The sequence below is a fragment of the Anopheles maculipalpis genome, chromosome 3RL (assembly GCF_943734695.1).
Source record: "Anopheles maculipalpis chromosome 3RL, idAnoMacuDA_375_x, whole genome shotgun sequence".
Taxonomy (NCBI): domain Eukaryota; kingdom Metazoa; phylum Arthropoda; class Insecta; order Diptera; family Culicidae; genus Anopheles; species Anopheles maculipalpis.
In genome coordinates, this window is record NC_064872.1 from 34,250,862 (window position 1) to 34,276,564 (window position 25,703).

At 41.8% G+C, this 25,703-nt stretch overlaps 2 protein-coding genes across 3 annotated transcripts in view; one reads left to right on the forward strand and one right to left on the reverse strand.

The window, feature by feature from the left end:
* LOC126564703 (lachesin) overlaps positions 1 to 15,138 on the reverse strand; it is a 93,797-nt gene extending 78,659 nt beyond the window's left edge. Inside the window, exon 1 of the mRNA XM_050221793.1 lies at positions 15,063 to 15,138. Within this exon, the coding sequence (XP_050077750.1) occupies positions 15,063 to 15,132 (70 nt within the window). The 5' untranslated portion in view covers positions 15,133 to 15,138. The remainder of the gene's footprint in view (positions 1 to 15,062) is intronic.
* The window catches only part of LOC126565134 (elongation of very long chain fatty acids protein AAEL008004-like), a 588,598-nt gene that overhangs the window by 520,178 nt on the left and 42,717 nt on the right, over positions 1 to 25,703 (forward strand). The gene's annotated exons all lie outside the window — the stretch shown is intronic.

The window sequence follows — 25,703 nt, forward strand, 5'->3', positions numbered from 1 at the left end:
CACAGCGCAAAGCCACACAGCAGCGAGTATCAGCACAAAATCGAGTTATGTCGCGTTCCCTTTTTGTGTGGCACGATTCGTTTTTTTCGGAAAAAAAAAACTTCGAGTATCAACAGACCCTACTCATCTAACCCACCCCACACAGCAGCTTTATGAAGTGCTTTTCCCCAAAAGAGGAAGCAAAACACACTTGTGGCTAAATTTTCTCCTCATCAACAAATCCAATGAATCCACCCCCCGGGAGAAAGCATATTTCTCGCGCGCACACACACACACACATATTTGCCGAGCTTAATCAAACAAGGATTTTCCCACACAGTAGACCAGAAAGTCCACACCACAGAGGAACGGCATTTGAGGAAAAATTCTCAAACGTTCACTCCATCCGGTAAGCTGTACCATGCGGCGAGACGAGTATTATTGAGAAAGAAAAAGGGTTCGGGTGGTTCGGGAAAAAGTCCTCGGAAAGCTTCAATGCCCACACGCGAGGATGCTGCTGGGCTCGGTATGGTGCAAGATTTTTTTTTCCAGCGTGCGAAGCACTGCATGCTGTTTGGCTCCCTCCTGGCTGCTGGTACGGGCGCTGAGTTTTGCGCGGCTTCTTTGCTGATTATTTGTTTTATGATTTCTAGTGGCATGGAAATAATTTAAATTAATTTATTTTCCTCCGGGTTCTCCAGCTGGTTCGGCCGCTACCGAAGCAAAGTGATGATTCTTGGATGCATGAGTTGGTTTTGCTCTGATTTATTTGGGTTTTTATAACTAGAGAAACCTTGACGAAACGATAAAGATTGAAATGTAGCAAATTAAACAGCTTGGATCGGTTTGTAACGATCTCAAAATTAGTTTAAAATAATATTGTTTTTCAAGATGCTAGAAAGTGTAAATTTATACAGCTTGAAGTAAAATTAGTCCAATTTCTTTGTAAGACTGTTGTTTCTAATCCTTAGAGATATTTTCTCAGTCTTTGGTAAATTTCACACTACGAGAAAGCTAGTTCGAATTACTTACTGCATCACATACAAAATGGGAGATTGCTTTAATGTCTTACTTTTCCTCAATGCTCAAATGTAGCTCCCTGTAATCTATAGTTGAATGTAGAGGAGTGATCTACAGGGAGGCATTGTAGAACAGAATTAACATTTATCCATGTAATAAAATCGAATCCTACCACTTCTCTCTTGCATTTCACTTAATTTATTTCAAACCTTTCACCTTTGCACTTGATAACGGCCCGTAGATGCTTTTGTAAATTGTTGCAGGCCACAATTGCAGGCCACAATGCAGGCACAAATTCATCCAGCATTTCGTCCCAGATCTTGAACAACCATATCTTTAATCCGTCCAAATTCAAACAAATGATTTTGCTCAAGTTTCTAAGCATGTTTCATGCATCGGACTCAAATCTGCAGACAGAGCAGACCATTCCGTTTCGCTGATGAAACATGGCAAATGCTCCTTGCACCACTCCTGAACGATCGAAGCCTTATGGGCTGGAGCTGAATTCTGTTGGAAGTAAAAGCTGTCGTTTTCAAAAAGCTTTATGGCGTATGGTTTCCAGTAGCCTGGCAGAACGTGTTCTAAATAGTACTCCTTGTTGATTTTCACGCATTTGTTGATAAATAGTAGCGACTTCTTGCCTTGGTTGAGATTGCTCCCCATACCATCACCGATGACGTATTTTGATGCCGCTCGACTGCTATTTTATCGGCTGATATATTCCGAATAGATGCTCTATAAACACGATCATTCTACTTATTCAAGTATACCTCCTGAGTGAACAGTTTATCATCCGAAAAGATCATGTTGGGACCTTCAGCAGCAAGCGCGATCTGGTCACCCTGCTGGCAATATTTTTGCTGGTTAAGTCGTGAATTTTCTGCTTTTGAAACGCTTTGTAAAGAAGGTCCTTTTTCAGAATGCTTTGTATGGAAAAGTAGCGCATGTTCATTCAATGCGCCATCTTTTTTTCATCAACTACACAATTTGGTAATCTTTTAATCAAAATTCAAAAATTCAAAATTCAGGACTGGGGATCAAATCCCATCCGGACCATCTCCCATAGTGAGGACTGACTATTCAACTACATGGTATCGGGAAGTCTAGTAAGCCAAAGCGTAGTGTAGCGTGTTGCTGATATTTTACAACTATTTCATATAAAAAAAACTTCACAACTGTTGCTTATATTTTATCCGACATACAAACTCCCACAATGATCCCAAGAGCACGACACCAGCAAGCATCAAACCCAATCACTCCCGTACTTCAATCTCCACATTCCTTTAGGGACCATCTGTTATCTGCCATACTCGTTACCCAAAATGTTCCAGCAGCTACTTATTGTTACGGCTAATTACATCACAATTATCAAGCATCGCACCCATTGTAGCACTTCGCGCACACACTACGCACCAAGCTAGAAACTATCAACACGCTTCGCTACCACGATGCTCTTGCAACAAAAATCCATTATGAGCGTTTGTTGAACTCTTTGTTTTAGCATGATTTCCCCGTGGAGCACAACAAACATTGCCATGCGGGAAAGATCTTTTGCGTGCCAGGTGTTGGTGCGGGTCTCATGCGAGCATCTTCTACTCGATTAGAGCAAGATGATTTTTCCCGATTCTCGTGAAACCGCTAAATAAGGGCTGAGAAGGATATGCAAGCATTGGGAAGTTGTTTGCTTAGTGGGAAGCGATTTGTTTTCCTCGTAACAGTGCCTGTTGAATAAATCATGAGAATCGAATATCGATAATTTAAGGTAAATCTCTTAGGTGTATTCGTCGAAATGTGATAGACAATTGTTTCTATTCTGAGATATTTTCTTCAGTAGCGTATGCATTATTAAATTTGTCTTAAGGGAAACTTCGATAAAAGATATATGTATTGATTCCTTATATGACATCTGCCAGTGTGGTATCTCGCTCACATTCCTAACACCAGCTGCCCTCAAACTAATTCGGGGCAAAACCATGCTAAACTAGCTCACACGAGCTTTAATTACAGCAGCAAGCATAAGAGGAAGCTTGCGCCGTGCCAGCAAGCAGGGCGGACACGTCAAGCGTCAAAGTTTACTCTTTGCTAGTTCCATTTAATCACATACACGGCCAATCGAACTCCAACAACTAGCTAACCAATAAGCTCGGCACGTGTATGCGAAGATATCATGGAGGCGCCTGGTGCGGCACGGATGGTGCCATTGGTAATGTGGTTAGCAAAGTTTCTAGCAACACATTTTACCGCAATGATAACGATCCAAGTGGCCTTGAACGGAAACGAAGTGGAAATCGCATGTAACAGCAGCTTTAAAAGTTAAACGACGCAAACATGCACACACACACACATACACCCAACCACCGCTAACTAAAGTACACTTTGAGTGTTCTAGTACGGTCGAGGTACGAACTTATAAATGTGTTACTTAATAACAAAAAACATGGTTTAATCTGGTAAAATAATTACTTCAAGCAAAGCAAACAGTCGGCTAACCTGCCAATGGAGACGCCTGGTGGTTTGTGACTTTTGTTTCATTGTTTGATTTTTAGACTATTGCGCTTAACGACGGGATGTGTCATAAAGTGAGCAAAAGGCTATTCAAACATTGTTCAGTTTCTGCCAGCACGAGTTGCTGCGAATAAGGGGAAACGTTTTCCAACCAGTTGGACTTACAATGGGCTCCCACAACGAGCCCTCGGATCTGGAATTACCCGAAAATTTTCCCGGCTTCGGCCACGAAATGCTCGAAAGAAATGGAAGCTGCCTGGTACGCCGTCCAATGAACCAGCTGCTCGCTCCAGCTGTTGCAAGACACGACCAACCGTCCAAAGGCACCTAGGATGGGTGGGTTGGTTTCCTTTGAGAATTCAATCCACGACCAACGACCAACGTTTACCAAATGGGCGACTTACTTGCTCGAGCACCGGAAGACCACACACAAGTTTCTGCCCAGCCCATTCCCATGCTCTACAACAACGGTAGTCAAAATGGCATCATCACACAACGAAACCTACCGCATGAACCGATCCCTTTCCCATGCTTTCGATTCCCCTGCGTATCATCCGCTCCTGACCCGGTTTTTTTGTTTATTTTTTCGGTGCCCGACTGGTGCTGCTGCTTTCGATCAGGCCACCAGAAACAAGACTACAACCGGAAAGCGAGCTGTCAGGAAGCAGGGATCAGGCATCAGGAACCGAACCGGGCCTACTGCATACCGGGTACACTATGAAATTCCCATCAGCTTTTTCCCTGGGATGCTCTTTATACTTCGTTCATCCTAAAACAACCCAGTACGTACGGTACGGAACCGAAACAACGAGCGGCCGAACGAGCGCTTGGATTATGTTTTGTTAATGGCGTGTGATGGCTGTGCAGCATGGATGACCTAATGTTTGCCACTTCAGTAATTGGATGAAACCGGCCGGCCATTGTCAAGGACGATTAGAGACGGACGAACATCAAAGTCATACTCGGCTTCCGGCTTCCGGTCCGGGCGGGTTGATGAACGATATCCGGCATCGAATATTTCATCGCATCAGGGATTTTTGTTTGTTTGTTTGGTGGTGCAAAAACGCAACATAAGCCTTTACCGTTGCTCGTGAACCAGGTTAATGTGCAGATTTAATGTACAATCAATGACAAAAAATTCATATTGAAAACTAATCTCATCATGGTGCATTAAAATAACAGGTAAGTGTATGCTTTGATACCTTGCCTTTTAAACAATTACAATATATTTTTATATTTCATATTTCTTTAAATTACCTTCAAACAATTGTTGATACAACCCTCGTTCGTTCAACCCTATGCTGATAAAAAATAAAACAAAACGAAATGATTCTTAAATAAACTCAACAAAAATTGCAATGCATAGAACCGAAACCATATTATATTCTCGTTGGCATCACTGGCTAAGCCATACTTCAAGTGCTGAGCTCTCATAAATCCTTGCTCTGTTTGCTGTACCTTCGATTACTTCTATAGGATGCACAAAAAATATCAATCACTGCTAAAAGCATCTCTGCAAATCTTGGTACTTTGTGAAGCAAACAGAGAGAGAGAGAGGGAGTGAGAAAAAAAATCTAGAATAGACTAAACCCAATAAGTCGACGATTCGATTCCGAATGGCAAGCGATAAGAAGCGAACAAGAAATATGTTGGCCAACCGTTGGTCAGTTGACCTAACCAATCCCAACCGTCCCACTGTACCGCCACCCGAACAAGGTAAATAATGCTCGTGGCTACAGCCCCTACCAAAGCATCGAGAAATCTGCAAGCAGCTTATAAATCCAATGCTGATGCCGTTTCAATCTTCGATTGGTACGCTTTGCTTCGGCCTCAACTTCAATGAATCAAAGCAGCATAAAATCCACACAAACACACACATAAAGAAAGAAAAAGAGATACTATTGCTTTGTTCGTTCCTGTGACCGATCGCTCCAGGGAGCTTCATCACGATCAAAGCCGACTGATCTGAAAAAAAAAGTCAGTAGTGGTGATGCTGGTGCTCAAAGATTGCTGCTTACTTTTGGGCACAGAACAGCACAAAGGGAAAGCAAAAAAAAAAACGACTCAAACTGGCTGAATAAAGTTCGACCGGCCACGAAAGCAATAAAGCTCGTCGGGAGAAGCTTCGATTCATCCTTTCGCTTTCCCATCCGATATACGCTATGCTCTCTACCACCGTTGAGAAGAAATCATTCGCTCGATTCGGTTTCGTCTTTCGGACCGTCCCCTGCCTAGTGGGGCTGGAACATGGTTCCAAGTTGTCCGCTTCCTTTGCAACTCGTCAGATAGATTTGTCTCGTGCAAGCAAAAAGCGTGAAGAAAAGACAGATAAAGGGAACGTGAACGAACGAAAAAAAACAACTCCCAGCATCAACATCACCATAAAGACAAAGTCTCGAAGACTTTGAGTGAGACTTTTTTTGTTGCCTTCGTTAGTCTTTATCATCTTGGATGAATATGGATAAGGGAAAAAATCTTAAAAAAAGAAAGCTCTTCGCTCTTCGTTCTGCTCAAGGGATCGTACGAAGCTCGTGAAGCTCCCAATAAAGCGTGAGTGCATCAAAATCTATGCCCTCGATGGTCGGTCTGACTTTCTCCGCGGCTACACGGTAAGGTAAACGGCCATCTTGGGACGCACGATTCTTTGGATTTTCGTCATTTTTCCACGTAGCCTGTAGAACTAGCACGAAAAAGGTAATAACAACGAGAGGAGGTTGAAAGAACATCGTGTGTTCTGGCTATTTTGCCGTTTTTCCTTGGTTAATTTTTCGTTATTGGTTTCGAAGCAACTTGTCTTCCAAATCCTTTTAAAACAGCTCGTGGAAATTGAGTGCAACGAATGAAGTGCGCTGAAAATGAATGAAGCTAAAACACGAATGTTTCAGGCTTTTATTTTCACTACCAGTTTTTTAACTGTACTTTTTTTAAAGCTGACTTCACAAATTTACTAGCTAGCACATCCAAGATCTTAAAACGTGCTTCGAAATTCCCGTGCTGGACTTCGAAGATTTTTTTATCCTAAATGCAACTCATGATGTTTCTCGAAAAGAGCGTGGAAAGCACCAATAACTAAAAGTGTTTTCTCCCTTATCGTTCCTGTTTCTCGATCTTCCAATACTCTACCGAAAATGGATCAATTTTTATCGAGCTTGATAAATAGAAATCGGTGCTCCAAATACATGATAAATGACCCGCCAAACAGTGAAACCGTCCTGCAACTCAGGTTGGATGCACTTTCACAATACGCCCTGCTTGCACATTCTGGGATAACACACCCCGAAAACTGGAAGAAAAAATCAAGACAAATTTGAAAAGCATGCACCGAAGGTTCTACCATTGACCTGGATTGAAATACGTTGGAAATGCATCAAACTCAACCAACAAGAACCTCACGTTAATAGCATGACTTCTCGAGAGCGCGGGAAAACTTTACGCGAGCACAAAATATCGTTCGTTTGGCATTGAGCGATTCCTACCCAGCAGAAAATCGGTTGAGGGTTGTTGCCTGTTGAACAATCGATAAAATATTTTACAACGATACAGTCAGCTTGCCGTTCCGTTCCTTAAGTAATGGCTCGTGAGTGGTTATGCTTTTCAATTCATCAATAAAATATTGAAAGGTTTCTCTCCAGTCTCGGTCCAGATTGACATCCTTCCCGGTTCGGATGGATGTCGGTTTAGCGCAACGCTCCGACATGGGGTTGAAATTTGCAAATTCAAATTAGACTATCGAGAAACAATTTATCATTTCAACACAAAATGCAAATACCATAAAGCAAATCTCTGTTCGATACGGTCGATATTGGTTGTTGCAGTGGAGGATTTTGTTCAGTTTGAAATCAGATTGGTACATAAATTCTATCGCATCTCTACCCACCTCTGGAGATACGATATTTACCAAGGACAAAGCATAGCATTCCAGCTGAGAAAATGAATGAACCAACACACGGACAAAGTGCTCAAGTGAAGTAATATTTTTATTCGTTTATCTGTCACCGATTTTTCCGATTTTGCATTTTGGCTGCACAGCAACGAAAATCACTTCGATGGCCAGCTGATAAATTATCGACCAACTTTTATCGTCTGCAGCACCGCCATTCCACTCGTACGGTCACCGGCTCCACTCAGCAGGGCTGCCTGTCTCACTTAGTCATTTATTTATATACGGGCGATTTTGTTTTGGCTTTTGTTTGTTCGTTTTGACTTTTTGCTCATGTGAAACAAATCTTTCGAAGCTGATCCGATTTAACTGAATCAGGTTGCAGACAAGTGAAAATCGCTCGAGTGCGACAAGAAAAATGGTTCTCCATGCAAATGGTATTCATCAAGACAAGTTTTCTAGTCAGCTCGCCAAGACCCAGACGGCGTACAATTCAAATGGTTCGAATTGCTTATTTGTTCGTTGGCCCCAACCTGAGGGCAATGGGTTTTGTTTAATGCTGTTTTGTCAATGTGTTTGTCAATGTTCTCTTTGTCAGTGTTCGATAAGATTGACCAAGATTCGAAATGTTCTAAACGATATACAAAAGCGAAGCACAAAAACAATAGTACAACAATTTTGGCACACTTGAATTAGAATCAAAACCAATGGATTAATCTATTGAGACATATTGAGAGTTGTTAAGCTTCAATTCTTTGATGTAGTAATATCTGCTGATCGACTCTTTTGTTTGTTTGTTTTTTTTTTATTCAATGCGTAGGGTGATTAGAAAACCCTCTTTAATTTTTACTAAAATACGCCTTGTTTCGTCAAAAAGAAATCCGCCAGTAATCATTAAACATACATTTGAAAGACTCAACACTTCCAAGAGATGGATCGTTGTCAAAGACAATTGTTAATATCATCCATTCACTCGGCCAAAGGCGACCACAGTCGTGTAAAGACGTAAAGAATGTTTAAATTGAGAATAGCAAAATATCACAGATCCATCAAACATCTACTCTTCGATTACGAGTTTTTCAATTCAACCCGTCAGCAAATTGACCGAAACATTGATAAGCCACGAATGATCCACGACTAGGCTAAGTTACTACATACATGACCAAGGATCGTCAAGTCGATCCTCCTCGATTTCAAAACCACATTACCCACATCGAAAGATAGATTGAATAGATATTGAAATAGATTGAAAGCACCTAGCACTAGCTCAAAATCAGCCGAATTAACCGATTGGCGATTGCCATGGGTTCATCCTGTAGTTCTGGCAACAGATGATCGCTTTTTATGCTGAAGGAGTTTCGTTGATTCAAACAATAATACGAGGTATTCGTCTATTAAACACACCATAGTTATCGCGCGGATCCAACGTATGTCCTCCGGAGGGTAAAGCTTCTATAACAGCTTCTAAACCGCAATAGTCTAAAAAAGCTCAAGATGGCTCCACCACAAGGCTTTGTGTGTCACTGATTGACACTTATTTCATTACACAAAAAAGCTCTTTATGGTTTTGGTTCTGCTGTCAAAACAAAGTTAAAAACCATAGCCGTTAAAAATCCCAGTAAAAATATGAACTATGGGTTTAATTTTTTGCCTTAGAACATAAATTCTGTTCTCTTACAGTTAAACAAATGGTGACTTCAGAACATAAGAACCATGTGCAAAATCGATTCAATTTATCTCATCATACATAAGAATGTTTTTTTCGCTTGTCTCATTTACAAAGTTAAATCAATATTCGATATGTCTTGGATGACAATCGGTCCATCATCTTTTGCTCGATCATCCCAATAATCCCGCTTCATTAGGTTAAGTGAAATCGAAATGACGTTTTCATATCAACACTAAAAAAAATGCTATCGAAGTTATTATCTCGTACCCCCGAAACAACAAGTGCTCTCGAAACAAATAGAGATACCGGGCGTAAATATCAACACCGGGCAAGTGCATTGAAGCGTTCCCTCTGACCCACTTTCTACCAAGAAAGAAATAAACGCTTCCATTTAAGTGCTACCGAGCCCGGATGAAATTCTCAGTTTTACGAAGCCTCCTTCGAAGCGACACCACCGTTGGATGCTTCCAACGGTTGATGGAAATCGAGTCATAAAAAGCCGCTTACCGGCCGAAGAAGGTGTTAGACGATGGGAAGTTATTTTATACGGCCGTGTCTGGGTGTGTACCATCGTCACCTAACGTAGGTGCCCGACAAACGAGCATCGTTTTCGTGGAAACTTTGCACCGGGTACGCAAGCAGCTGGTCGTGTCCGATGGAAGCGCAATGGAAAAACAACAACAAGATTGGTGTTCGATTTTTCGTCCGCGAGCGTGCCCGCAGTGCTCGGTAGGTGATAAAAAGTGATGTCTCGCGGTACAAAGCAAGAGTGCATGAAAAGAATAAAATAATACGCTTCTTTTTTATTCGCGCTGTTCGCCGTCAGATCTTGGATGGTTTCAAAATTCCAGTCCTAGCTCCAACTTGCTCTTTGGTTTGCTTTTCTTGGTTAAAATAAATACAATTTTCGGCTCCGGCGCGTAACTTTTCGCGTATTTACGCCTCCATGACGGTGTGAGGCCTCCACAACCTCAGCGTCATCGCCATTCTGCTGAGATGCGTGCAAGGTGCGAACTTTACCCATCCCGTTTGCTTATCAACGTTTGCAGAACGCGACGGAACGCTGTCGGGCTAAAATCCACCTGGTCGGGCTGGCTTTGAGACAAGAGAGGGCGTAGGGGTTCATTTGACGGGTACGAAGTTGCAGGTGCAGTTAAGAGAAGTTTTCACGAGAAGGCATGAGATAGAGGTAAATTATGAATGATTCACTTCATTACATATTAATGGTATTTTATGAGCGCGCCGCTGCATACCGGGAAATGAAGTAATTTCAAAGAATTGTTCCATCCAGGCTCGTGTTTCTTCTCGCTAGCGGAACGAGCCCGTAAGGACACAAGGAAAAGCGACTGGGGAGGGGATAAACAGGGAGAATGGTGCAGCACTTTCCACTCGTCTATTCCTTTTACCTTCCCACCATCTTATCAACACCAAACTCGCACCAAATATGAATGTGTACCGCCATTCGCGTGGGGAACGTTTCGCTGTACAAAAACGATCTACAAATGCTACGAATGCTTCACCACGCCTTGTTCCCAGGGAATGCGATTTTCCACCGGTGGTATGTTTCCGGTGCCAGTACTTGTGAGCGCGTGCCACGCGTACCAATTCTGCCGTCGACGAGGCGCAGAAACGTGCCGCAAATTAACGCTTTCCGCGCGCTTACGGATCAGCGCCAGCCGGCCCCGGACGACAACACCGGCACAGGGCCGTGATTTTCAACTTGCACACGTATGCGCGTCATAGTAATGGCGTCATTATCCAAAAAACCACCCGCCCAGCAATGAGGTGCCAATCGACGGAACCGACCGGATAGGGAAATTTTATATTTTATATCATTTCGACGTGTGAGTTAGTGCGAGGCGCACAATATTGATGCGGAATAATTGAAAAGGTTGCTTTTGCTGGCGCACGCACGCACGCATGCAGGATGATCGTCTACTTTAGGTGTTAATTTCCTTCCTTAAATGCTATGGGGAAGGTTTGGTTCTTGGCACCGAGATGCTTGGGAGAAAGAGAGAAAGTGGTTTGAATTTTAAATGCGCACCTGAAATTGGAAAATGTCTTACATTTGAGGTTTCATTTAGATTCGCTTTATATGCAGACACTTATAGACCTCGTTGAAGGTAGACGGCTCACCAATGCTTGAGTATATTAAATATTATGATAACGAGTTTCAAGCTTTACAAGCAAGCCTCCAAATGATATTAAGTTTTAAATTATAGCTCATATGCGTAGGTCGACGTAATGAACGTTAGAAAGCAAAATTAATTTGAGGTGCAAGATTAGGTTTAGGTAAAGCTCAATCACACAGTTTATTATGTTGGTTACGAACTACTGTTTCTTGAAGCAACGATTACAGTTTTTAGTAGCAAACATAAATTGGCTGCTAGTGTTTTGACGAAAATTACCAAAATTTTACAGCAGTTGGATTAACCTCTTCTTGTTAGCTTAATAACCTACGAGGTCACACCGGCCATCATATGGCTTACTAGGTTCGTTGGATACTCAGTCTTCACTACGAAGGAGCGTTCTGGAAAGAATTTTAACGCGTGCCGTGAGAAGATCGTCACCCCTGTGGCCTCTACCATCGGGCCGTCCAAAACATCACAATTACAATTAAGCTTGAATTTAATGACTGTTTTAGCATTGCGTCAAAAAGATTGGCTTCCCGGTCTCTCCATGAATGAAATTCGAACTCCTGGAGTAAACTTGTGGCAAAGATATCGTATGCTTAAGGCCCTTCCATGCTGCAGATATCCCACATGAACATTCCATTGCAGTCGGCAGACCTATGCGATGTATGTGATGTAAAAATAAATGGGTGAACCTTTGAAGTCGTCCAAAATTTCACTTAACTTGGGTGAAAACTCAGTATTGTCAACAATACTAAAATACAATATTAAAATACGTACTAGAGTGCTAGGTTCAAAGTGGTCATATTTGAGCCTTAGAAAACTTGGTTGGAAAGATAGCTTTCCAGGTCCAAATTGACAAAAACTGATGGGTTTAGTGACTTCGGCAGAAAAGTTTGAATATTGGATTGATAGGCTGTAAGCGGATGTCAATCGCATTTGTGCCAGTTTACGACCAATTTTATTTCTTAAATAATCTCAACTAGGAGTATTTCACGCTTAAAAAATCAACCCAAATTAAAGCTTACGACTATAGCTCCTTTAAAAATCAGTATTCATAATCCATCGAATGGACATAAACGCCGCATCTCCCATTTTGCTGCAGATGGGCATCAGGGTATCGATCGGAATCATTTCCCAAATAAGACCAGTACCAGCCATGATTGTGCCTGTGCAAACATCTCGTCATACAGACGCTGTAGTTCGTTGTGTTGCAGTCAACGAGCACTAGACGAAGAAAAAACTCCCATAGACACACACATAAAGCTCAAGTTCCAAGTGAATGCGCGTTCGCCGAGCAGAATTTGGAACGAATCACTACATAACTGTCATGTTTTGATAATGTCGACCGCAGCCGACAAATTGTGGGCATTTCAGTTGCTTTTTGCACAATCCAACCCCTGCCAACGCACCACTCGCAATGCAGCGCGAAGAAAGCGCCATTTCCAACGACCCAACGCCTTCGGGTAGGAATTTTCAAATCGAGGAAATAAATGCGCTTCGCGTCTCGTTTCCACGCACTGGCCATGCACTGGCTGTGCACCGGTTACGCTTCTCACCAAACATCGTACATTCGAGAATGGTTCGCCTGCTTCAATGCTATTGCATGTTCAGCGTTGTCCTTTCGCTGCTTCAATGCTGTGGCGGCGGTATTCACCGTAGACGAACAGTTGCATGTGCTTGAGGATGAAACGAATGATGCAGAGGAGAAAAGAAAAACACGAAAACAAGACACGAAACCACACCATCCCGAACGCGTTGCAGAAACTTACCCGCAAGGATAAAGGGAAATCTGTTCAATGAAAACGAGACGAAGGCTTGAGAATCCTTCCTGCTAGCTTCCAGTACTCATACGCCGTTTTGCACACGGCAGTTCCGAGTGGGGTAGCGAAACGAACGAATTTCCTCTTCCTATTTCGGAGAAATTTAACCAGCTTTCATTCCGAACCCGGTTTCGGATTTGGAAATAGGAATCAAGCACATCCTAACCACAAAGCTCAGACAATATCCTCCATCGCAGTGGATGCGCCTTTTGGAAGGTGCAATGAACATTGTGCTGCAGGATCAGAATTGATGAAGAATTGAGTATCGGACTATTTTTTATTTTTTTGCTTTGTCTCGGTACCAGCATCTGAGGTACCATCTGTTTCGAGTGCAACTGTGGCATGATAGTTAGAGCAGCAGGATATAGCAATAATAATAAAGCTAATAATAATAACACTTTAATGTGCATCTGTAAGTAGAGTTTGTACGATAAATTCAACTGTAACAAGCGTACAACTTGGTTTTGCAGTCTTTGTTACGCTGAACGGAAATACCGTTTTCTTCCTTTTTTTATGAGCTCTGATGGAAGTAAGTAGTTTGAAATCTGCTTGAAATGGATTGATTTCTTGTAGCACAAAAAGTTTGAATAGAACTTTGCACGAAATACAGTTTGAGTTCGAATCCTCCGTATGAAAAACTCTGCCTCGAGCATATAAATAAGGTAAATGACACTTGCAACCAGCGCTAGACACCGATGTAAGGCACCGAGTCAAACGCACCATGTTACGGGGAAGATAAATTGGAAATATTATTAGTTTTCCCTGTCGTCGATTGCTAGCGCTGTGTATGGGTTTCCAACGCGAAGCGAAGAAAGTATATTGAACAAATCTTGTTTTACTTTTCTTTGCAATATTTTTCTTTCGCAATATTCAACCGGAATATCCACCAGTAACATAGTTCGTCGTTCAAGCTCTGGAACGAACCCCGCAAACGCGCCTAATTGAGCGTAAAATTGTGCACATTAGGGAAAGTTGATCGATCTGCGCAAAGTTTTATCGATTACAATCGGCTGACATGGTTCTGGGACATTTGGTGCCAGAAAGGCAAAACGTTGTGACTATGTTTATGAATTATAGGGAGTATTTGCAACAAAACTGATTTGAGAAGATTTATTTTTTTATGTTTCATTAAACTCTTAAGAACAGCAGCTCAATCATACCAAACGATTCAGCTCAGAATTAGATTTGGATGGCTACTGCTATAACCAGAAGCTTCAAATGATGTTTCGAGAGTTGTTTTTAAAGCTTCATTCATCTTTACATACGATTTCCACTTATACTTAAACAACTTAAAATTGTACAATTCTCCCAGCTGAAGCATAGAATCAATTGGTTTGAGACCAATTTTATTTTATCAGATTGAGTTTTAAACTTAAGTGTGTACAAGATATAAACAGATCTTGAATGAGTTACTAAAACTCTTGTACAGACCGCGAATAACAATAGTGTTCTTCTACTATGAACATGGGTTTCATGTTTCAAAATAACTCTAAACCCCAAACATTTGGATGTATTTAGGAAAAAAAAACCTGCAATCTTCCTCTATGGTTTTTTTGACTTGCTCTCCAAAAATAATCCTACTTTGTGGGATATAAAAGTCATTGCCATATTTAAATAAACTCTCAAAACTACGAAAGCTCGTACAGATAAAACATTAAAACAACTTTTCATCGCTCTAAGTACTCGTTTGTCCTAAAGTATCCATCTACGTGGAAATGCTGAAGCAATTAAAACATCAGCTTTTTATTCTGTACAGAGGAAAGGTGTTTTTTTTTCTCCACCATTGTCAAACAACATAAGCTGGCCCACTTGATGCTGAGAATAGTAGCAGAAAAATCTCGGCAAATGGGCACCAGGGCAAGAAATTTTGCATCTCTGACTATCAAATTCTAATAATAAAAAAAAAGATGCTAGAAATCCCTCCAATAGCTTATCCTCTAGAATACCAAGAAGTCTTCCATGTCCAAACCCGAATAGGACGAGGAAGAAAACAGAAACTACACAACCGTACACTGTCAAGAAAAACAATATGGAAAACCTGCTGAAACACTCACCTTTCGCTAATCCTAGCACGCTCGATGCGACGGACCACAGCAGCAAAACTGTTATTTTAATAATCTCCATGATGTTTTTGCCTTTCGCTTGCCACGTGTACCGTGAGAGATAGTTTTTTGTTTCTTCCTCGCTCGTTCCAACGTCCAGCGAATCCGAGGACGCGGACGATGATGATGATGATGATACTCGTAAAATGTGGCTCAAATTCCGGGCGCCACCGTGTTCACCGGAAAAAATGTCACACACCGCATAATTTCACCACCGGCCTTGCCCAAATGCTACGAACTGACCTTTCGCTTGCCGGACGAATGGAATGCAAATAATGGGGTCGAAAGGGAAAACGAAAAATGGAATCACAGATGGGACGTTGGAAAGCACCCAACCAGCGGGAGTGTGTGAATATGTATAAAAACTGAACTAAAACCAGGAATAATTCTACCCGATCTTGCTGTTTTTGTGAAAAAAGGCACCCTAGATGATGACGACAATGCCCGAGATGGTAGCCAGGAAACCCGGGAATGGGAAGCCAAATACTACCAAACCGAAAGGTAAAAGCGCACCAGAGAAAAACTTTCACAGTCGAGAACCAAAAACAAAAAACAACCCGCGCGATATACCGCGCGGTAATACCGCTGACGGAATCGGGAAAAATCTGAAGCACCACACCACACTAACAAACACACACACACACACACGTTTTCCTTCACAAAACACACCCTTTAACACTTTTGCCAACTAAAACCAGAAAAAATTTCCGCTCAAACACTATTTTTTCTGCTACGAGGCCGCGAAATTCACATGCCTTTATGCGCGCATACACTCATCCACACCTGCATTTTCACATTTAAACACACACACGTACACTCTCCCGTAGTTGCATTTGAGCGAGTTAGGGAAAAAACTTTTAAGCCTGCTTCACAAACACACACACACACACACACTCACGACGAGCTTAACCTTCTCGTACAGGGAGGAAAAAATGAAGCTGGAATTGTAACGAACGTTTTCCTCTTCCCAAGAACAGTGACCAGAGCGCGCGCGAGGCAATCGGATGGGAAACAATCACTAAAAAAAAACACTAACAAACTGTGACGACTTTTCTTCTTCTTTCTTCTACTTCTTCTTCTTTCTCTCGCGTACGGAAGGACTTGAGGTGGGATCGGTTTGTTTTGCTACCGACCGAATTTCAGATGACGTTTTTCTTCCCAGCGCCGGGCAACCCCTGGCGGGTGCTGTCGGATTTGGCTGGCCACCATCCAGCTTCACGGCTCCGCTGACCACGAACTGATGGCCCGTTTTGGGCTCGGCTGTGCGGGCCGTACATTCGCACCATTGTTTCACTGTGACTAGATTTTAACTCATCCCCTGTTTGCTGTGAGTGCCGGCCGTACGTATGGGTGGATGACTTTCTTTGTGTTCCGTTTGGCGCATCAGTTGAGCGTTTTTACTTGTTTTATTTTCCCCCACTTTCAACGAACCGCAACACTTTTTCGGCCGATTTTCTTCCACAGACGAACAGCTACACGAGGGAAGGTTTTAATTTCAGCGCAGACGTTTGGAGGCCGGAAACGTTTCCACTTGCCGTTTTTGCGATGGCTGACAGCTTTTTTACCGCGTTTTTCACTCACTCACTTGTGCACACTTTTTCTAACGCCTCGTTCTTGTTTGGTCATGAATATTGTTATGATTGCGTCTGTGTCTTTTTTTTGTGTTACCACATTTTGTTTACTTTTTACAACCTGTAAAATAAAGAGAAATTTTTGCTGTTGGATTTTTACGGATAGTTATCGTAAGCTTCTAGTTTTCTCTAGCACACAACCATGGGCAACGGAACTGATCGCATTAAGCTTGCTGCAGAGAAGAAAATTATTATTCTATCAGAACGTAGCACCGGTTAGTTGGTGTTAGTATTTTGCATTGGGAAAGGCAGACGATCACAGCAATATTGTTGCCACGGGAGCAAGATTTTCCTGTCTCTACGATTTATCTCTGCCGTTTTTTTCTTGCTACCAAAAGGGGCTAATACTCGCTTTCATCGCGGGGTGTAAAACATTAGCATTTTATCGCACTGGTACTATTTTTGTTGCACCACACCATATCAGTTTTTGTTTGATTTTCCATACACAGCTTGTAAATTCTGGAATGATAAGAGAAGAAAGAATATGGTGGTAAGTAAGCTTAAATTACGTTCGTTCACGGTGCTTTAAACCGAGTGTGTAGAAAATTTAATTAGTTTTGCCTAAAATATGTTGCTCAATTTTATGCTAATACGCTTTCATAATGCTCTTTATTGGGCGGACCGGTAGTAGAGGAGGCAGGTTTTCACACGACAGGACCAGGAATCCAATCCTGACTGTATTCCCCGTAGTGAGAATTGATTATCCAGATACGTGGTTTCAGTAAGCCTAGTAAGATGGCCTTGTAGGGTCTTTAAGAAGAATACTCTTTATGCCTTTTCAATAGACTAACAGCATGGAAAGGTTCAGGAAGTTAAGGTAGGCTATAAACCCTATTTATTGATTTGTGTATAGAACTCGACCCTTTGCCTTATACAACTCAAACCTAATGGAATCTTCAAACGAAATCCAACGTTCAACTTAAGATCGGATAGTCAGAAAGGCTTAGGTATTTAATTTACAAAGCATTAATTTCTTTGGTATGAGGCTTAGTGTGTTTGTTGTATAAACAACTAGCATCGGTACTCAGAACAACTCCGAAGTTACTTGAAAAATACAAAAGCTGTAGATCGACTTATTCTGTTTAAGGTATCTGCGTGTTCTAATGTCTTGCGGCTCGGGTTTATGAAGGATGCTTAACCATTTTATTCAGCTTTAAGCCATAAGCTTCATACTAAACATAAACCAGGCACATCAAGAAGGAATCTGACTGTATTTATTCATTAAATGCATGAAAATGACGAACAATAACCGAACACGTAACGCTCAGTTATTACTTCTCCTAGTGCCCAGTGCGTTCCATTGGACAGTTGGCTCATGCGGCCAATGTCTCCAAAGCTTCAAAGCAACGATTGGTCAAATTTGACATAAATTCAAAGTCCAGGGCACGATTAAAACGCCACTTCGTAACGGACCGAATCAAAGCTTTACGACTGGAACGATCGAAGATTATGTTTTGAACATGATCAAAAAGAACCATCCGATCGTCGAGTTCTTTGATGTTTACTTTGTCGCAGAAGCTTTAGAATATTCCAAAGAAGGTAAAGTTTAAGTTCCCCACTAAACATCCAGTCGGTGTAGGTTTGGGGTTTGGGAGCAGTTGCCTCTAATGTATTGATCATGCCTCCGGTTTTCATCAAAGCTGGATTGAAAGTGAAAATGGATATCTGTTTGGGCATTTTGAAGGAGAAGGGCTTTCCTTGTATCAAAGAAAACTTCGATGAGCACCAACTGGTTATTTTTCGATACGACTCAGTGCCGTATCACACCTCTAAAAAGACTAAGGAGTGATTGAAGAATATTATCAGGCTTTTTTAACAAAATATGTTTGGCCTGCCAGCAGCCCAGATTTCAACCCCCTCGATGACTTCGTAGGGTCGGATGTTCAGGCAAAAGCTTGTGTTAAATCTCACATCAGTGTCGACGCACTGTAAGCTTCCATTACAAAAGCATGGAATTCGATGTCTGATTCATACATTCAGATCGTATGCTCCAGATTCGTATCATGTCTGAAAAAAGTGATAGAAAACAGCGATGGCCACATCGAATAAATACGAAGGTTGAAGGATGATTCGTTTTTATTTCATATGCAACCACAAGGTTGTACCCAGTTCTGTATGTTTCTTAACAAAGCTGCGTCGATCCACTGTCACAACTGCATGCTTTACTATCAACCTTTACAGTGTTCAGATTTTGTGCGGTTATGTGCGGTTACTTTATGTGTTTTTTTTTACATTGAAATCTACAACTATTTCCGAAGGCCCCTATCGCATTAAACGTAATTTCAAGGTCCTGAAAAAACATCAATAACAAAACATAAATGGGCTCAAAATTTGGAAATGCTTAAGATAAAAAATAATTATTCCGCAACCCTGTATATTCCACAGAAAACCAATTATTTCTCACATTTTTCATCCTTCAAATACCCTCTTCCAACTATTTCTAATTTTAGTTTAGTTCTTTTCACATTGTTCTGCCTCAAATCTGCCCTTACCGCAGTTATTCCCATTATCGTACTATTGATTTTAGGCACAACATTTTCAAACAAATTTTCTCTTATTGTCTTCCCACCCATCCAACCCACAGCACACCACTCGAAACAAACAATCTCAATAAGAAGGCCTGCTTTGCCCATCCGCTCTACCGGTTACCGGTTCGTTGCCATTTTAATTACACAACGATCCACGGAAGCACTCTCAACGAGGTCGCACAAGCTAACAGGCCGCAACAAATATTTACTCCCCAAGGCTCTCCCAAAGAAAGGGCCCTCCATCCACACCGAAACCATCCTTACTTAACCCTTATTTGTGTTTTGCGTCCTTCCGGTGAACACCGAGCAGGACACTCACCCGGTACACTGTACTCAATGTTCCCTCTTTTAGTTTTTGTTCCTCCTCCCAGCTCCAAAGGCTCGCTTCATTTTCCTTTCACTGAGGCATGAAAACGGAAGGACGGGAGGGCACGGAAGTGGACTTCTTTCACTTAGATACAGGCCCAGAAACATGCCCAAAACATTTTCTCACTTGTCATCAAGTGAAACTTGAAAATTATTTTATCTTCACCCAACACGACCTCACCAACTCCGATTTGCAAAAAGATCTCTCTCCCTTCACAGGCCAGAAGAATCTGGCCAGAGCGTTCGGGTTTTGCTTGTGACAACAAAGAAACAAATGCTGCTTTCCTGAACCTTTTTCCCACCCACTTCGGGGACAAAAAAAGCTTTGGTGCAAAAAAGCTTCCCTTTCCCGGACTAGGAAGAGCCTAGCTGCTTTTTTCGGTCGGTACGGCATTGATGCCAAGTCCTGCCGAAATCGTTCCGGATTTCGGTTTTGAAAGTCTCATTAACATCGTATCAAAAGGTTGCAGGCTGTATTTTGCCGACCGATGTATATTTAACATCTCACTAGCAAAAAGGACTCGAGACTTTGGCACGAGCCTAGACTTGAGGGGGTTGAGTGACCGCGAAACATCAACATTATCATTAGAATCAAAGTCTGTGACTGGTTCTTTTTTTCTTCTTCACTGGATGACCTACCTTTTCAAATTATCTGCACAAAAACTTCCCCCGAAATGCAGTTTGATTCATCATAAATATAATGCATTTAAATGCTTTCACATTTTAATCATTTTCCTCGACCAACCCGACACGGTGTTGCGTCTCTTCAAAAGTTTTGTTGAAGAGTTTATCTTAATCTATTTTCCATCGCCAAAGTCTCAAACAAATTGCAAAAAAACCGCTTGCATATTTATTGACAACTATCAGGCAAGCAATTAATTTAATCTAACGTTCCATTTGCATCTGCAATAACTTTTCCAAAGTTTACCTTTTCTCTAGTGATTGCAAATTTAGTTCTAAAATTCCTCTTTACCTCCTGCACGCGCAGCTCCCAGCAATCGTATAGAGCGTCTTCTGCAATTTCTTCATATCATCACAATATCTACGAATTCGATACTTCCTCCTCAACGCACCAGCCACGCACCACAAATCTCTTTCACAATCTCTCCATTACCCGCAGCATCGAAAAGTTTCTGTAATCAAATCGTTAAGATACCTTAAACGCAAAATTTACGACATGTCCGTCCATTTTCTGCAAACTATGTTGGCAAAGTTAAACCACCAAGCAGAGCCTGGTGTTTGGTGCATCCTTGAGGGACACCAGACCCGCTCCAATTTCCCGAGCGTTTAGCCAATTTCTGCCAAACTTCCCTACTCGGGTAGGGTGGAATGCATGGGAAGGGATGTGTGGTAAAAAGCACCCCAAGGGTAAGCGACTTTGTTTCGTCTGTTTCTCCAGGGCACAGAGTCAAACAAACTTTTCTTTCGGTATCAAAATTTTCGAAAGAAATTTTCGTTCCAGCTCGGTTGCTTCTGTAACAAGATTGAGAAACTGTCCACAAGCATCCGACCACTTCGTGCCTTTGTTCGTTTGGCCTAAGCCAATTGATAGACCGTGCTGAATGGAAAACAAAAGTAAAGCGATGTGATTCGTTTCCGAACCACGGTAACAGTGGAAGGCTTTTTTTTTGTCGTTCTTCCTTTCTTTTCTCTGTTTGGGTTGATTTGAGGTCACTAGACCCCGAAACGTACACGGGGCTCAAACCAAAACCGTTTGGCGACAGAAGAATATATTTTTGGATTTAAGTTGAGCGTTTTTCCACCCCCTGTCCGGCTTGCCGCTTTGTTACCCTTGACTTCCAGCACAAGCCACGATGCTTGAAAAACCTACAAACCCGAATCCTAATACGAGTTCTAGGATTTGTTTCAACGACCAGGTCCACCACCCACTCGTTCTCTCGATGACGCCAGAAGGGCGCTGGACAAGTCGAGACGAGGTAACAATCTTCGTCCCATTGCGCCTGCAATCATCCGTGAAACGTATATTTTTCTACCAGCCTCCACCAACAGCCACCAACCATCGATAACAAGTTTCTCACAGCTGGGAAAGTCTAACACAATGGGTGGAAAAACTAAACACACATGGGGGAAAAAAACTCACACAAATAACGTCTCCCTCGATTCATCGGCGATCTCTTCGTCACATTGCCTCCGAGGGAGGGTGATTGTGTACACACATGTGTGAAGCATATTTCGGGTAGCACAAACACAGCCGAAACGAACTGAAAACTGAATGAAAGGTTTTTTTTTATTTTACTAAATTGTAGATGGTGCCCAAGATGGTATTAAAGGCAACTGTTTGAAAAGAAATGCTTTCAGACTGGTGATGGTATTTTTTTATAGCTTCGGATTGTAAACCCAATCGAAAGCATATAAAATGTAGTTTATACCGTCCAAATCTTATACTTATCTTATTTAAATTGTTGAATGAATTATTTTGGCTGAGACAGCTCTCACTTAAACTGAAATCACTACATTTTTAAGAAATTCGTTTGATTCATCATAACAAATCTTAAAATGTTCTTAGGATCCTCCAAGTATAAAATATATTTTTTTATTTTCTGATTCTTGGCTTAACGACCTTCTAAAAGATCACGCCGGCCATCAAATAGCTTACTAGACTCTCCGATACCACGTAATTGGATTGTCAGTCCTCACTACAGGGGGACGGATGATGTATTCATGTATTTTTCCTAAGTAACTGACCTTAACATTCTAAACTGTGTTCAAAAACTGTTCTATACAGCGACCAATCAAACATAAAAGTTATCAAATTATTTAAAAGTTCAACATAACATCGTAAAATTTGTTTAAAAAGTAAAACAAGCTGGATAAGTCTGTATTTAAAAAAAAATCAAGCAAAGCAAGCCTGTAAAGAAAAAACTTAAGGAAGATATTACTTTTTTAATTGAATGTGATGATTCATTTTAATTTGCTCACCTATTTCTAGTATTATGGCAAAGGGCCATTGACAGTCAATTTGTTGACCAATGCAAAAAATATCAGTTTGTGAAGATATTCAACCAACATAATGTGGTTTGGTCGATTAGTATCTGTTCCACAACTCGTTTGGCGTTAAGAACTGGTTTAGACTGGTTGTAGGAAGATCCTAAAAAATAAAATGAATGTGTAGCATGATGCATATTTGATTCAAATCCATAATTCTATTTCTTAGACTTAAATTTACCACGTATTTGGTTAATCAGTCCACACTTATTGACACACTAAAGACTGAAACCGAGGAAGCCTAGGCCACCGAATCACCACATATGCTTTAATACAATAATGTTTTTGAAGATCAAGAATTAAGCTTAGTGACCTATTTGTCTTTCCGCAATACGACCTGACCGTCCTTAACGATTACAAAAACCTATTTGTCCTTTTGCTACAGCTTTATACTATAGAAAACAGCTGCATGTGACAGTTGTTGTACTTTTAAAATGGATAGTAATATTTTACTTGAGCCCTTTTCCGACAAGCATTTTACAATTGCATAACCTGTAACTTTATGTGCAAGAAAAACGAATTATCCGCTAAATAAACCCCAGTGACCACAACCTAATTCATTTTACAAGCAATGCGAAATTTTCACTCAATCACTCCATTTGGCCTACACATTCTACATAACATAAAAGTGTGTTCCTTCCCCAAACGTCCCTTCAAACACACACACATTTGTGCACCGTTTCGTAACATCCGGCTCCAGAAACCAACCGCAGATCCAAATACCATTCCCTGCTGTGAGTTCATTCAAGGAATATGAATAGCCCATCGTTCGTCAATCGCAGCCTGCGTCAGATCTTGGGAGCTGGTAAGTGAACGATGCCATTTTCCCGGAACCGTCTACCCCAGACGAGAAAAACAAAAAAATGACGACGGTAAGAAATGAAAATGGATTGCTCACAGCCTCCAGGGACACACTGCCGCCCGCCCCTCACCATCGCCCAAAATGTCAAGCTCCATCGCTGGATGAACGAGTCTGCTTCATCCTTTCTGCCCGGTCCCGGACACACCGGACGCATCCGGAGCGCTCAAAAACAGAGTGAAATAAATCGACAGCATCCAGCGGGCTCAACGGAGGCGAACGAAGTGGCAAATGGGAGGAAGAAAATGTGGAGAAGAAAAATCGACCAAAAATACGCCGGAAGCACCCGCTTCGAAATTACCCAATCAATTTCCTCCACCCGTTCCGGTTCCTGCCTTTTGCGACCGCTGGGTGAGTGTAACTTCGTTAAACGCTTATCATATTTGTGTTTATTATCTTTTAGTGCGATGGTCCGGCGTTTGGTACGGCGAAAAAGATCACCATCAACCAAACGAAACCACCATCACCACCACCACTGGCGCTGGGACGATGATGATGATGAGCGTTATGATGATGGTGATGAAAATAATGATGCTGTCTGGTGCCTTTTTCTGCACCCGGCCCGGCCCCGACCAAATGAAACGGAAACGCCAAGCGCAATAACACTCTCGCCCGGAAAAAACCAGATCGGTTTTAGGATGCGAGGTAGCCGTATGGAAACGGAGCCGGCCACTTTTGCGAAACCCCTCGGTAAAAAAAAAAAAAACGACACTCAGAATAAGGGATCATGCGTACCCAGGAGTGGCACAGCTGCTTCGCAAAGGTCGATGCTAAAACCTTGCCAATCTTGTGTCGCCCTTTTTCCACCCCTTTCTTGTGGCCGAGCGAAGAGAAAAATGCTCCGGTGCGAGAGATTCCCCAGAGGACGGGTATACACACGTGTCTGCACCCGAAGTCTCGAAGTCCTCACAACCATAAGTCGGCCTAGATGTGTTGGCGGATGTGGCGGCGTTTGTGACGAAAATTATTCCAACACAAATTTACCCTTCCAGCTGAAGTAGGGCCCGCATTCGTAGTTGGTAAGCTTTCTTCAGCTTGATATTTCTTGTTCCACCCTGCTTATCAGCATCACTGGTTGGTCTTGATACAATTTACGCTAAGCCTTCGGTTTCGCTTGAGACAAAGCTTCCCCGTTAAAAGCACGAGTAATGTTGTTAAGAAGATCTTCTCTGCAAGATGAGAAAATAAAAACAGATAACGAAGACTCTGTGGGTGAATGTGCGTGTGTGCGTTGCGAAACAAGAATCAAAGATGGATCACACAGCAGACTAGAAAGCCTGTTCAGGCTGAAAATCGACCAACCAGATTCCGTATCGGCTTTAGCGGTGGTCGGTATGGAATTGTTTCCATTTCGACACGCTCAGTTCGCAAATACCGTAGGGAAAATGGAGATCAAAAAACGAAGAACACGGAAAAGAAAAGCCATAGTACCAGAACCTTCCGCAAAACCCAGACCCGGTTTGACGGATGCCATGATAGGGTATTACACATCCTTGCAGGATTGTTTTCATGCCGCTACCGTTGCCGATCGTTTGACGGAACGTTAACGCTATCGGTTGCTCCCTTCCGGTGCTCAATTGTGCGCAGTTGTCGACAAAGATGTCTTTTTAGCCGATAATGGCTTTCGGAGCGTAAAGAGCTTAGGCGCATTAAGGATGTTTCGGACGTGTTCGGTGGGGCTGATTTCTGATACTGGTTGTGAGGATGTAGAGCAGGATGTGTGAGATGTTTGATGGGGTTTGATGTTGTACCTTCCTGTTTTAGAATTTAGCGCACTGTCAGTGGGAAAATGTGTGCTGCTATAGTGGAAGCTATACTAAGAATTTTACATTTTGCAAACCTTATTCCATGAATCATGAAGCGGAGTAATTCCATCTGACTCTGTGTAAAATACAGGTATAAAAAATGCCCGGCAAAAGATTTTTGAATTTCGTAAAACGCCATTTGCCATTCCTCATTCGATGCTTGCAAAATGCTTCTTTAAAAATTTACAATGTCCACTTTTTTTGTTTGAACTTTATATTGTGCTAAACGGAATTAAACGCATGTTTTGTGTATTTCATAATATAAGGCGTTCAAATGTAATTTAAGAAAGTAGTATTAGAACACTTAAGAATTCGCTAAATTCTGTCTATGTAATAATAGTTTATTCTACAGATTTTATTTATGTTTCTTCTGTGATTCTGTTTGAATAATCCTAATG